Here is a 14,394-nt window from a genome sequence, read left to right on the forward strand (position 1 = left end):
CGGCTAGGGAGGGAGGTCAGAGGTCACGCCGTGGTGCCTCTTGTTACCATAGTAACCGGGGCCGGATGTGCGACCTGCGGGTGCGACAGCCCTCGGGCCGAGCGCGAGAGCCCGGGCCGCGCCGAGGAGCGGTGGGCGTCCTGCGGGGCAGGAGGCCGGGCCTTCGCGAGCGCAGCGGGGGCGGCGGCGCGGGGAGGGTGACGTGAGAAACCGCACAAAGGCTCCCGCCGCCTCCCGGAAACTCCACGGGGCGCCGCTGCCCCCGCCGCCGCCCCGGAAGCGGAAACAGAAGCCCGCGCTCCCGGCCCCGCCGCCGCCACGATGCCGAAACGGAAGAAGCCGACTCTGCTGCCGCCGCCGCCCCAGGTGCCAGAGCGGGAGGAGGCGGGGGACGAAGGCGACGGGCGGCCTGCGGGTGAGGAGCCGGGAGCGGCGGCGCGAGGGCTCGGCGGACGGAGAGGGCGTGCTCTGCCCGGACCCCCAGCCTCGGGCCGCCCGCGACCTGCCGGAGGCCGGGAGGGGGCGAGAGCGCTCGAGTGCGGGGCCCTGGAGAGGGTGCGGGGTGCGGTGGCCGGACGCGGGGTGTGGGCGAGCGGGCCTGCGTGTGCGGGGAGAGAGCACCAGGAGTCCGCAGCGCCCCCTGGGCCGAGTCTCCCCTTCTTGTGGATCCCGGAAACTTTGGCAGAGCGAAGAGCACATAGATGGGTGAAAACGCCTGACACTGCTCCGAATTCCCCGGGTTTACTGGTTGGATTGAAAAATGAATAATACCACCAAGAATAAGAGCAGGGTTGTCAGGCCCTTAGTTCATTATAATGACCACATGTTTGTGTCTACTCTCAGGACCACCCAGCCTTCTGGGCCCTCCCCCCATGGCCAATGGAAAGCCTGGTGACCCCAAGTCAGGTGAGGAGGAGGGGGCCCACCCCTCTGATAGGTCCTGGAGAAGGGAGCGAGGGCGGGACTAAGCCCAAAAGGTCGGGATTCAGGACCCAAGTGAAGAGATTTTGTGTATTCACGGATGGGAAAACTCAAATATTATAGACTCCATGCATTCCCAGTTATACCTTTTCTTTGTGGAAATAAGAATCCTGCATTGTATGGCGATGCAAAGGATCGAGGTAGAGATTGCAAAGCCAGTCTTGACGTGGGAGGGCAAGGCTCGCGCTGCCCTAGTTACGAGGTGGTGTTGGCGCGAGGATAGGCGTGTAAGTCAACAGAACAGCATTGGGGCCCCATCGGCCCCCGCACCTGTGGACACGTCATTTATGATGAAGATGGAACTGAAATAGTGGTCTTTCCAGCAGATGAGACTGGGGTAATTGGTATTCGTGGGGAAGATGAAATTTGACCTGTTCATACCACATACAAACATCGATTCCAAGTGGAATCTCGATCTAAGTGTAAAAGGTAAAAAAAGAAATCTAGGAAATAAATCTATCTCACGGTCTTAGAATAGATAAGCATTCTTACACAGGAAACACACATTGACCATAAAGGAAAGATTTGTAAACGGTACCACATTAGCAAATATAAACTTCTGTTAATCAAATGACACCATTAAGAAATGAGAACAAAAAAAAAAAAAGAAATGAGAACAGCCCTAACCGGTTTGGCTCAGTGGATAGAGCGTCGGCCTGCGGACTCAAGGGTCCCAGGTTTGATTCCGGTCAAGGGCATGTACCTTGATTGCAGGCACATCCCCAGTAGGGGGTGTGCAGGAGGCAGCTGATCGATGTTTCTAATTCTCTATCCCTCTCCCTTCCTCTCTGTAAAAAATCAATAAAATATATCTTATAAAAAAAAAAAATGAGAACAGTAGGAGATGTTTGCAATAAATGTGACCAATAAAGCACTCACCTAGAACATAAAGAACTCTTCGGGACAACCTGTCGGAAAAGTGGGCAAAGGACTGAATAGCCACCTCATTAAAACCAAAATCTAAACTGCCAACAATATGTGCACAGTAACATCATTAGTTGACAAGTAAATGCAAGATAAAAACACGCCGCTTTGACATTGAAATGCTAGAGTGCTGTTAGTGGGATTGTAAAATGGTGTAGCCACTATGGAAAACAATATGGAGATTGCTCAAAAAACTAAAAATATGCCCCGCTGGGGTGGCTCAGTGGTTGAGCGTTGACCTGTGAACCAGGAGGTCATGATTGCATTCTTGGTCAGGGCACATGCCTGGGTTGCGGGCTTGATCCCCCAGTTGGGGCAGGTGCAGGAGGCAGCCAATCGATGATTCTCTCATTGATGTTTCTATCTCCCACTCCCTTCATCTCTGAATTCAATGAAAATATATTTTAAAACAAATTTTAAAATAGAACCTACCACATGATCCAGCAATTCCACTTCTGGAAAGCAGGATCTTGAAGAGATACTTGCACACCCATGTTCATAGCAGCACCATCTACAATAGCCAAGAGATGGAAGCAACCCGAATGTCTGCTGACAGCTGACTAAATAAAATATGGTATATTCATACCGTGGCCCCAAAAGTAAAAATCCTGTAAGATGCCAGCATGGATGAATCTTGAGACCATTATGCTAAATGTAATAAGCCAGTCACAAAAAGACAAATACTATATGATTGCTCTGATATAAGGTGTCTGAAGCAGTTAAATTCATAGACACAGTAGAAAGGTGGTTGCCAGGGGCTGGAAGTTTAGTAGCTATAGAGTTTCAGTTTTGCAAGGTGAAAAAAAGTTCTGGAGATCGGTTTCACAATCGTGAATTTACCTAACACTACTGAGATATACACTTAATAGTTAAGATGGCAGGTTTTATGTTACACATTTTACCACAAAAAAACACGAAAAAACTTTTCACACTCAGCAGATGCCAAAAATGAAAAAGATTGACAATACCCGGTGTTGTCAAGAACTGCTGGTGAGTGTATGAACTGATACAACCACTTTGGAGAAAGTTTGACTTTATTAAACTTGAGCATACATATACTCTAGGACCCAGTAATACCTCTGCCAGGTATATACTCAACAGAAATGCATACATGTTAACAAAGACATGTATAAAAATGTACATAGCAATTTTAGTTATAGCCCAAATTGGAGCCCACAAGGGGGGTGACTTCTGGAGTGTTGAGGTTCTATCCCTTCACCTGAGTGGTGGAAACAAGTGTTTACTTTGGTCTTTGGTGATAATTGAGTTGTGCACTTGAAATTGGTGTATTTTGTGTATGTGTGTATAATGTACTTCAATTTTTCAAAATCAGGGCGTCTTCAGATTAGGTTGGCCATTGATCACCTTTCCGTGGTTCTCTCTCTGTCTAGCTCTTCGCAGAGGTCCCCCGGGATCAAGGGGACTGATGATTCCACCACTGCTGAGCCTCCCGCCTCCTCCCCGCAGCAGAGGCCCAGTGTGGGGCGGCTTTGGCCCCAGGTCTCGCCCATATGGTCGCGGTTGGTGGGGGGTCAGTGCTGAGCCTCCTTTTCCTGGGCCAGACCAAGGTAGTCCCCCCAGGGGAGGCTTTCACGAAGAACAGAGACATCCGCGAAGGCTCAAAAGCTGGTCGCTTGTCAAGAAGACCTGCCCCCTCGAGGATGAACCCCAGGTTATGGAAGGTGAGGTCACTTGTTAGTGCCTGTATACATCGGGTCCCCATCGCTCGGCGACCAGGACTCTTCCCTGGTCCTTCTGAAGGGGGAGTCGCTCTGAATGTTCTCCTCCCAGGAGAAAGACTACCCTTCCAAAGTGCCTGGAGAGGGCGGAGAGCAGGAGGTCTGACCGCCCTTCTTTCTGCTACATCGTTTGCTTTCTCACTCACACTTTAACTTGCCTTGTGTTCACTTGTTCACAGACAAATCTAACCGCCCAGTCTGCCGACACTTCGCCAAAAAAGGGCACTGTCGCTATGAGGACCTCTGTGCCTTCTACCACCCAGGCGTCAACGGGCCTCCTCTGTGAGCGGAGCTGGAGGGAGCCCTCGGGACCTAGCGGCCATGTATTTCCCACCGCCACCGCCACCGCCCTCCGTCACCTCCCCCATTTGGGGTTCAGAGTTGTGTTTCATCACTGGGGTGAGGTGGGCACTCTTTCTGCTGATCCAGCCTCCAGAGCCTCGCCTTCAGGCCCCCATCTCTGCGCCCTCGGCTGCCTCCTGGGTCCTCTCCCCTCGCCACCGACTGCGGAGCAGGAGACGCACTGGGTGCTGCCTCTTGTGCGTCAGACCGCTGCTGCCTGCTGCCCTCGAGTCCGGAGCCTGGAGCAGGTTCCTCCCACCCCTCTGGCTGCTTGTCTCAAGTCCCCCATGTGCGAACCCTGCCCCCTGTTGGCAGCCGCTCTGAGGAACTCCCAGGTTGTCTGGCCTCGGGTCAAGTTTGGATGACAGTCCCTCCTGAAAGGCCGCTCGCCTGCTCTTGGATCCCGTAGTTTCGCCGTCAGTTGCGTGGCTGTGATCGCTGTGCTTGGTGAACACGCACCCCCGGAGCCTTTCTCAGTGTCCGTGGCCTGTCTGTGGCTTCTCCACACTAGAGTTTCTGCCAAAACCAGTGAGGTTCCGGGTGCCTCTCGGCTCCCCCCACCCCAACAGGGAGCACCAGGAATTCCCCGCGAGGCTGCCTCCTGGCCCCCAGTTCCTCTGGGGTCCCTTTTTCCAGGTCTGACCCGGGCCCAGGAGGTGTGCGCTAAGCCTCTGGTGGGCCCACCCTCTTCCTCCACATCCATGCTCCTTAGCCCACTCCCTGGAGGCCATAGGCCTTCGTGTGAATTCTGTGATCTCCACCTGGACAGTCCTGCAGCCCTCTCCCCACCTTTGTCGCTGCTGCTGGTTGTTTTCTGTGAAAACGGCAATGAGTGGACCCAGTCTTGAACTGGCCCTGAGGACGGGTCAGGAGTTGTGTGGACAAGAGGGAGGGTGAGAACGGTTGGAGAACTGAAAATGAATTTTGTTTCTTTTTAACGTTTTTTACATTAGTAATAAATGCCGTGGAAACAAGCCTCTTCCTGAATCCTGGGCTGTGGTCATCCCTGGAGGCGCGGGGCGTCCTTGAGACCTGTGTTGGCTTGGCTCATAGGTGGGCAGGGAGAAAGGCCGCGCTTAGGGCCCTCCAGGCCGAGGGGCCCTCAAACCGGCCGCATTACATCACGGGTAAGGTTTTGGGGGAGGGAGCCCAGCCAGGTGAAGTAATTGGGAAACTGTTGCTCCACCTGTGGGGTGGGGGTAACAGCGGCGCCCGGTGTCTGGAGTGCCTCTGGGCCAGGCAGTGCACTCGGCAACAGAATTCCCTGAGCTGAAACCAATGAATTGGAAACCCGCAGGGGGAGACATGTTTACCAAAGGGTCACAGCTGTGTATGTTAGACCTGCTAATAGTGCTGTAAAGCAAAACCTGCCCGGCCAGGGTGGCTCAGTGGTTGAGCATCGAGCTGTGAACCAGGAGGTCACCCACGGTTCAATTCCTGGTCAGGGCACATGCCCTGGTTGTGGGTTCAGTCCCCAGTGTGGGGCATGCAGGAGGCAGCCCATCAATGATTCTCATCATTGGTGTATCTGTCTCTCCCTTTCCCTTCCTCTCTGAAATTAATGAAAATATTTTATGGGGAAAAAAGTGAGATATGAAGAAGGGGAGTATGTGATAAAGGGAACCTTGGGAGATGACCCCTGGGGCCAGCCAGCTCTGAAGGACAATCGGGGTGAGGCGTGAGAGTAGTCCAGGCAAAATTTTAAGAAAAGACAAGCCTTAGGAGACTTTCAGGCAGGTCAGCATCAGATTAAACTGGTTTTTGAAAAAGATCAGCTCGGTGTGGGGACCTGTCCAAGCTTGGAGGTGAGCCGCCGTGGTAGCGTGGCTGGGAGTGGAGTGGAGATGGGGACTTGGAAAAAGGTCATAATGCAAGTGTTTGGGTTTCTCGGGGTAGTTCTGGCTTGCATGGCTAAGTGCCATTTTAAAAAGAAAGGTATTGAGAAAAGCAGCCGGATGCCACTACCTTTTGAAATGGTTGTGTTTGGACTGCCTTTTCAAAGGGGAGATATTAAATAGGTGAATATACAGTCTGGTATTCAGATTAAAATGCATAAACCTGTTATCTGCATATAGGTGGTGGTTGAAGCCCTGAGCACAGTTACACTATTCACTCTGTAAACATTAAGCGCCTACTATGGCTCAGTTTGTCAGCTTCAAGTTCAATTGTAACAGAAACCAAATTCTCTCACAAGTCGAGAGGTAGATGGTCCATGGCATGTGTGGCAATCATTCCACCACAAGTTCCCTGAGGGTGACCTCCCCCGAGATCTCAGCTCTGCAATCCCTGGGGTCAGTCCAAAGTGGAACCCCAGTGTGCTCATCCGTGCTGCAAGCCTCAGGCTGCAGGAAGGGCGGAGCACACCAGCTGTCTTGGACGGAATTCCTCCAGCCCAGCGACAGGATATATGCCACTGGCTGTGAGTCCCGTGGCCAGTACCTCGCTCCAGGAAGCCACGTGCTGAGGGAAATGTTGGACTTTCAGCAGGTGACAACGGGGTAGGAAATAAGAGTGGAAGTGGCAGTGCCCTTCCACCAGAGACCACCAGGGACGCCTACTGTCAAACAAAGGTGGGTCTATTAACTCTGAAGAGGTTACTCATTACAAAAGGGTTAGGAATGACAGGGTTGGGGCCGGGTTAGGGGCGGGGGGAGGGTCCAGGAAGCAGGGTTTGTTCTGGATTGGGAGCTGTCAGGAAGTCAGGGCAGTTCTATGCTTGCACATCTTAATCTCATCGGGAAGGAGGAAGAAACATGGATAAAGCTGTAAGGGTAAAAAATAAAATTAAAAAGCGGCCGTCACTCATTGTAGCCAAGAGGGGGCTGTTTAGTATTGTTGAGTATTTATGGCTCACATGGTGACATAGTTTTTGTCCATGCTTAAGCAGGCTCATGAACTTTGGTCTTCATCACTCACAGAATGACCGTGTCTGCCCTTGGCGTTCTGCAAGGTTTACAATGAACAGGAGAGCATCAAGGCCGGCTGTGAGCACCGGGTTACTTTCCAGTTATCAGGGCCTGTTTTTCTCAAAAGCAAACATTGGTTGTGATTAATGATGCATAGGATACAACTGGGGTATTACATAGAGCATCAGTTCTCAACCTGTGGGTTGAGACCCCTTTGGGGGTCGAAAGACCCTTTCACAGGGGTCGCCTAAGACCATCGGAAAACACATATAATTACATATTGTTTTTGTGATTAGTCATGTTCAATTTGTAACAATGAAAATATATTCTGCATATCAGACATTGACATTACGATTCATAACAGTAGCAAAATTACAGTTATGAAGTAGCAACGAAAACAATTTTATGGTTGGGGGTCACCACAACATGAACTGTATTAAAGGGTCGAGGCATTAGGAAGGTTGAGAACCACTGACATAGAGGCTAATGAGGGGCTGCTCGCGACGGGGTGGGCAGAGAGGCCTGTCGGAGGACCTGTGGCTGGAGTCCCCTGAGAGGAGAATGCCGGGTGGAGGGAAGAGGCCCAGAGCTCAGCCTTGAGGAAAGCTGACAGTAATGGCCAAGCCTGGATGGCCGAGGCGGAGCCAGGCGGGAGGGACGCCAGAGAAGCGTGCCCGGTGCCGCGCTGAGCTCTTCGTATGTGTTGTCTTACCGAAGCCTCACTCGTTCAATGAACACTAGTGCCTCCTCTGAGCCAGGCCCCGTTTTAGGGGCTGGGGGTATATCACTGAAAAAGACAAAACCCTGGCCCACACGGCGCCGTTACTGAGGACCATCGCCAAGAAGGGCGTGTATAATATCATCTCGGTCATAGGGCTCTGAAGAAGAGTGAAGGCAGAGGCTGGAGGGAACATGCCAACAGAGGAATAAAGCCCGAAACTAAATGAGGAAGTAGCCGAGTGAATGTTGGGGGAAATGCATTCCCGGCATAGGGAACAGCATGGGCAAAGGCCCTGAGGTGGAAATGCGTCTCAGTGGAAGTGGAAGACCAGTGAGGCCAGCCTGGGAGATGAGATCAGGAGCCCTGACGGGCCAGGCCATATATAGCATTGGGATTTTCTTCTGAGTGATTTGAGCAAATGGTGCACATTTTAAAATTTCTACTGGCCCTGGCTGGGTGGCTTAATGGCTAGGAGCTTCGTCCAGTACACAGGAAGGTCATGAGGGGCTCGAATACTGGCCAGGCACATACCCAGGTTGTGGGTTCAGTCCCTAGTCAGTGTGCGTATGGGAGGCAACCGATTCATGTTTCTCTCTCACAGGGATGTTTTTCTACCTCTCCCTCCCTCCCTCTCTAAAGTCAATTAAAACAAAATAAAGATAATAAATAAAACTTATCCTGACTGAAGGACAGACTGGAGAAGGAGAATAACAGCAGGGAGAGCAGTCAGGAGGCCACTCCCGTAGTCACAGGAAAGAGGCGGCGTGCTCGGGGGTAGAGCTGGAGAGAAGCAGGCAGATTTAGGATGTGTTTTAATGTCTCAAGTGATGACAACTCATCTTTCTAATTGCTCAGTTTAGAAACCTTAGAGTCATCCTTAGTTTGTAATATCTGACATCCAATTCATTCATCAAACCCACAGGCTCTTTTTAAAAAATATATCCAGAAATCAGCCCTGCCCCCACTTCCACTACTGTCTTCCTGGTCAGAGTCACCCCTAATGGGTCTCCCTGCTTCTGCCATCCTGCCTACCCCATACCCTCAGCCTATGCTCAGCACAGCACCCAAAGTCATCCTTTTATTTTGTTTTTTATCTATGCCAGGCTGGGGTCTCTTCTCCGGGTCCAGCATGGAGAGAGAGAGAGACGTTGGAGGTGCTTTTGGGATTAGAGAAAAATGAAAAGACAGACACAAAAATAGAACAAAAGCTTGGGCTGGGAGTGGCGTCTGCCCTCAGACTGGAGGGACAGAGGCAGAGAGAGCCCCAGCACTGGAAGGAGTTTATTAAATACTCGAATAACAGGAAGTTACATCACATCTGGGTGGGCCGTGAGTTCTGGTGACATCATGAGATCCATCCCCTTAACACTGGGCGGGGGAGAACCAAGATGGCGGCATAGGTTAACGCTGGAGTTTGCTGCTTTGAACAACTACTTCAAAAGTGAAACCAAAAAATGGAAGGGACATCACCCAGAACCACAGGAACGCTGGCTGAGTGGAAGTCCTACAACTAGGAGGAAAGAGAAACGCATACGGACACTCAGAGGAGGCACAGTGCTGAAGTCAAATTCTGAGGTGCGGAGTGCGCGGAGCGGGCTGGCAGCGGAGGGCGCGGTTGGCGTTTTCAATCGGGAGGGAGTCCCAGACTCTGAGCTCCAGATACAGGCGAGTCTTTAGGGACCCAGACTCAAACGGGAGAAGCGGGACTGTCTGGCTTCGGTCAGAGTGAGTGCAGCTTTCTCTCCGAGCTTTGCAGCCATTGCTGGGACTCAGAGAGGCAGAGCTCCTGGGGACAGGACTGAGAGCCGCCATAACTGCTCTCTCCGGCCCACCCTGTTGATCCTGTGCAACCCGCCCCGCCCAAGCCCTGCACAGAGGCATTTGCCGGATAGCCTCAGGCAAAGGCTAGATTAGCACCTCCCTAGAGGACAGAAGTTCGCTCACTGCAGACACAGCTGATTCTCATAGCCACTTGGCCTGGAGGTCAAACCCTCCCTGGAATTAGCTACAACAATCAAGATTTAACTATAAGACTGCGAACAAAGACCACTAGGGGGTGCACCAAGGAAGCATAACAAAATGCAGAGACAAAGAAACAGGACAAAATTGTCAATGGAAGATATAGAGTTCAGAACCACACTTTTAAGGTCTCTCAAGAACTGTTTAGAAGCCGCCGATAAACTTAATGAGATCTACAAGAAAACTAATGAGACCTTCGATGTTATATTGGGGAACCAACTAGAAATTAAGCATACACGGACTGAAATAACGAATATTATACAGACTCCCGACAGCAGACCAGAGGAGCGCAAGAATCAAGTCAATGATTTGAAATGCAAGGAAGCAAAAAACACCCAACCGGAAAAGCAAAATGAAAAAGAATCCAAAAATGCGAGGATAGTGTAAGGAGCCTCTGGGACAGCTTCAAGCATACCAACATCAGAATTATAGGGGTGCCAGAAGATGAGAGAGAGCAAGATATTGAAAACCTATTTGAAGAAATAATGACAGAAAACTTCCCCCACCTGGTGAAAGAAATGGACTTACAGGTCCAAGAAGCACGGAGAACCCCAAACAAAAGGAATCCAAAGAGGACCACACCAAGACACATCATAATTAAAATGCCAAGAGCAAAAGACAAAGAGAGAATCTTAAAAGCAGCAAGAGAAAGACAGTCAGTTACCTACAAGGGAATACCCATACGACTGTCAGCTGATTTCTCAACAGAAACTTTGCAGGCCAGAAGGGAGGGGCAAGAAATATTCAAAGTGATGAATACCAAGAACCTACAACCAAGATTACTTTATCCAGCAAAGCTATCATTCAGAATTGGAGGTCAGATAAAGTGCTTCACAGATAAGGAAAAGCTAAAGGAGTTCATCACCACCAAACCAGGATTATATGAAATGCTGAAAGGTATCCTTTAAGAAGAGTAAGAGGAAGAAAAAGGTAAAGATACAAATTATGAACAACAAATATGCATCTATCAACAAGTGAATCTAAGAATCAAGTGAATAAATAATCTGATGAACAGAATGAACTGTTGATTATAATAGAATCAGGGACATAGAAAGGGAATGGACTGACTATTCTTGGGGGGAAAAGGGGTGTGGGAGATGCGGGAAGAGACTGGACAAAAATCGTGCACCTATGGGTGAGGACAGTGGGTGGGGAGTGAGGGTGGAGGGTGGGGTGGGAACTGGGAGGAGGGGAGTTATGGGGGGGAAAAAGAGGAACAAATGTAATAATCTGAACAATAAAGATTTAATTAAAAGAAAAAAATAAAATAAAATAAAATAAAAAATAAAAATAAAAAAATAAACACTGGGCGGGAAAGTCAAACTGAGTGACATCCCAATCTCTTTTTTTTTTTTAAATATATTTTATTGATTTTTTACAGAGAGGAAGGGAGAGAGATAGAGAGTTAGAAATATCGATGAGAGAGAAACATCGATCAGCTGCCTCCTGCACATCTCCCACTGGGGATGTGCCCGCAACCCAGGTACATGCCCTTGACCGGAATCGAACCCGGGACCCTTGAGTCCACAGGCCGACGCTCTATCCACTGAGCCAAACCGGTTTTGGCGACATCCCAATCTCTTGATTAAGTCCACCTCCAGGGCGTGGACCTGTCTTCGCTCTGAGTTTCAGCCACGTAATTAAACCGAGTGTTTTTTGCCAGCGACCCTTAACATTTATCCTCACCCGAGGATATGTTTCCATTGATTTTTAGGGAGAGTGGAAGAGAGAGGGAAACATTAAAAGAAACATTGAAGTGAGAGAAACACATCGATTGGTTGCCTCCTGCATGCACCCTGACCAGGGTCTGGGCCCGGGAGGAGCCTGCAACCAAGGCGTGTGCCCTTGACCAGAATCGAACCCTGGACCCTTTGGTCCGCAGGCTGATGCTCTATCCACTGAGCCAAACTGGCCAGGGCCAAAGTCATCCTTTTAAAATGTAGGCCAGGTCAGGTGACTTCTCTGCTCAAAACCTTGTAATGACTTCTGTTTTTGTCAAGAGTAGAAGCCAGTTCCTTAAGATGACCGAAAAATCCTGCCCCGTGCAGACCCGCCGTGCTTCGCTGCTCACCTCTCCAGCCCTGGCTGCCTCCCGCCGGGCGGCCTCTGCACTGTGCTCCTCAGGGACGTCCAGGACCTCTGTGTGGGAGTCCCAACCTGTCCCTTCTGCCGGGAGGGCTCTCCTGGAAATCCATGGGGCCAAAACCCTTTCTTCAGGGCTTTGCCTTAATTTCATCTCACCAAGGCCTCATGAACAGTCTCTTTAGAACAGTGGTTCTCAACCTGGGCTGCACATTAGAATCACCTGGGAATCTTTTTAAAAATCCTGATTTCTGGGCCTCATCCTCCGGAAATCCTGTTTCTTTGTTGTGGGGTGGGGCCACAACATTAGTAACAAAGAAACAGAATTTCTGGAGGATGAGGCCCAAAAATCAGGATTTTAAAAAGATTCCCAGGTGATTCTAATGTGCAGCCCAGGCTGAGAACCACTGATTTAGAGCTATGACCTGCTCTCCTGATACTTTTTACCTTAATGTCTATTTTCTTTTTTACCATAGCATTACCTCCCCTGCTACCAATATAAGCAGAGATCCTTGCTTTACTTAGTTATATCCCAAGACCCTAAGTACAAGGGTACCTTGCACATCCCATGCACCCAAGAAATACATTTTTAAAATAAATGAGTGAAAATAAATAAATAAATAAATAAATGAGTGAAACAAACATGGCTTGCTGATGAGGAGGAGGGATGGAGAGACTCTCTCAGTTTTAGCCCAAGAATAAAAAGATGGTGTGATTTCGTTCTTTTCAATTTTAGCTATTATTTTTATTTGGTTATTTAAATGTATTTTAAATTATAGTTGACATACAATAATATTAGTTTCAGATGCACAACATAGTGATTAGACATTTATATACCTCACAAAGTGGTCACCACAAGTCCAGGACACACCTGACACCACACAGAGTTATCATATTGACTATGTTCCCATGCTACACTTTGTATTTTATTTTTTTAAATATATTTTTATTGATTTCAGAGAGGAAGGGAGAGGGAGAGAGAGATAGAAACATCAATGATGAGAGAGAATCATTGACTGGCTGCCTTCTGCACACCCCACGCTGGGGATCCAGTCTGCAGCCTTGGCACATGCTCTTGGCCAGAATCAAACGCGAGTCCCTTCCGTCTCTATCCACTGAGCCAAACTGGCTAGGGCCCCATGCTGCACTTTAAATCTCCCATAACTATTTTTTTTTAAATATATTTTATTGCTTTTTTACAGAGAGGAAGGGAGAGAGACAGAGAGCCAGAAACATCAATGAGAGAGAAACATCGATCAGCCGCCTCCTGCACACCCCCCACTGGGGATGTGCCCGAAACCCAGGTACATGCCCCTGACCGGAATCGAACCTGGGACCTCTCAGTCCGCAGGCCGACGCTCTATCCACCGAGCCAAACCGGTTTCGGCCCATAACTATTTTTATAACTGGAAGTTTGTATTTCTTTTTTTTATTGATTTTTTTTTCCCAGAGAAAGACAAACATCGATGTGAAAGAGAAACATCAATTGGCTGCTTCCTACACATCTCCTACCAGGGATCAAGCCCTGACATTTCGGTGCACAGGACGACACCCAGCCCACAGCCACACCTACCAGTGCCGGGAGTTTGTATTTCTTAATCCTTTCCCCTTTTCCACCCAGGCCCCCTCCAGCCCCTCTGGCAACCATCAGTTTGTTCTCCGAATCTGAATCTGAGTTTGTTTTTGTTTTGTTTGTTCATTTATTTTGTTTTTTACGTTCCATATATAAGTGAAATCATATAGCATTTGTTTTTCTCTGTTTGACTTACTTAATTTAACATAATACTCTCTAGGTTCATCCATGTTGTCACAAATGGCAAGATTTCTTTTTTTTTAATATATTTTTTAAATTGATTTTGAGAGGAAGGGAGAGGTAGAGAGAGATAGAAACATCAATGATGAGAGAGAATCATTGATCAGCTGCCTCCTGCATGCCCCCTACCAGGGATCGAGCCTGCAACCTGGGCATGTACCCTTGACTGGGATCGAACCCGGCACCCTTCAGTCTGCAGGCCGACACTCTATCCACTGAGCCAAACCGGTCAGGGCTAAAAATTTAAAAATATGAAAAAATAAAGACATGAGGCATAGGTAATAGATCCAGATAAAGAAGGGTGTCAAATAATGGGCCCCAAAATATTTCAACATCTAGACTTCAGGAGGAGACACGAGGAAGAGAGGGAAAAGGGGAGCCACTGAGATGGAAAGGAAACCTGGGGAGAGAGAGCCCTGTCCCTAAAGAAGACAAGGCAAAAGAGGGGGCGGCCATTTGTATTACATGCTGCTGGGAGAGAGAAGGGTAAGGGCGGACACTGACCTAATGTGTTGACCCTTAGCAAGGGCGACTTCAGGCCATGTGGGGACAAAGGCAGGACCTAGTGGCTCAAGGACGGGCTGGCAGGCACGTGCTCCCACACCTGCAAAGCTGAGCAGCTAAGAGGTAGTGTTAGAAGTGAACCAAGCCTTGATGTGGGTGTATATGCCAGAACTTACCAACGGGGACGCTTTGCATTTGCCTGCCAATTTACTGTATGTGCATTCTATTGTATACTAACCTAGGACAGCTTTTACCAAAAAAGGGGGGCTTAAGCTCCACCGCACCATGTTAGGCTTGGAGTGGGCACCTCAACACCAGACCGACAAGCCTCGGAAGGCGGACTGCGCCTTTCTGTCCCTACGC

General features: G+C 49.3%; 1 protein-coding gene across 3 annotated transcripts; it reads left to right on the forward strand.

The window, feature by feature from the left end:
* Positions 1–48: 48 nt before the first annotated feature.
* On the forward strand, positions 49–4,962 carry PRR3 (proline rich 3). Of its 3 annotated transcripts, none has more exons than XM_081093714.1 (4): positions 49–366; positions 844–906; positions 3,297–3,587; positions 3,824–4,962. In XM_081093714.1, exons 2-4 carry the CDS (start codon positions 873–875, stop codon positions 3,928–3,930), a joined length of 432 nt encoding a protein of 143 aa, XP_080949840.1. In that variant the 5' UTR covers positions 49–366; positions 844–872; the 3' UTR covers positions 3,931–4,962. The 3 variants fall into 3 exon arrangements, with proteins under 3 accessions (XP_080949840.1, XP_080949838.1, XP_080949839.1); XM_081093712.1 differs by having other exon boundaries at positions 316–415; XM_081093713.1 differs by lacking the exon at positions 844–906 and having other exon boundaries at positions 319–415.
* The last annotated feature ends 9,432 nt before the right edge of the window (positions 4,963–14,394 follow it).

This window comes from Myotis nattereri, assembly GCF_964212035.1.
Source record: "Myotis nattereri genome assembly, chromosome: 6".
Lineage (NCBI taxonomy): Eukaryota > Metazoa > Chordata > Mammalia > Chiroptera > Vespertilionidae > Myotis > Myotis nattereri.

Excerpts from the sequence above, each read along its gene's own strand:
- PRR3 (XM_081093712.1), top strand. The coding sequence starts at position 322 with ATGCCGAAACGGAAGAAGCCGACTCTGCTGCCGCCGCCGCCCCAGGTG. Across the intron at positions 416-843 it reads AGGCGACGGGCGGCCTGCGG|GACCACCCAGCCTTCTGGGC; the intron begins GTGAGGAGCCGG and ends GTCTACTCTCAG. Across the intron at positions 3,588-3,823 it reads TGAACCCCAGGTTATGGAAG|ACAAATCTAACCGCCCAGTC; the intron begins GTGAGGTCACTT and ends ACTTGTTCACAG.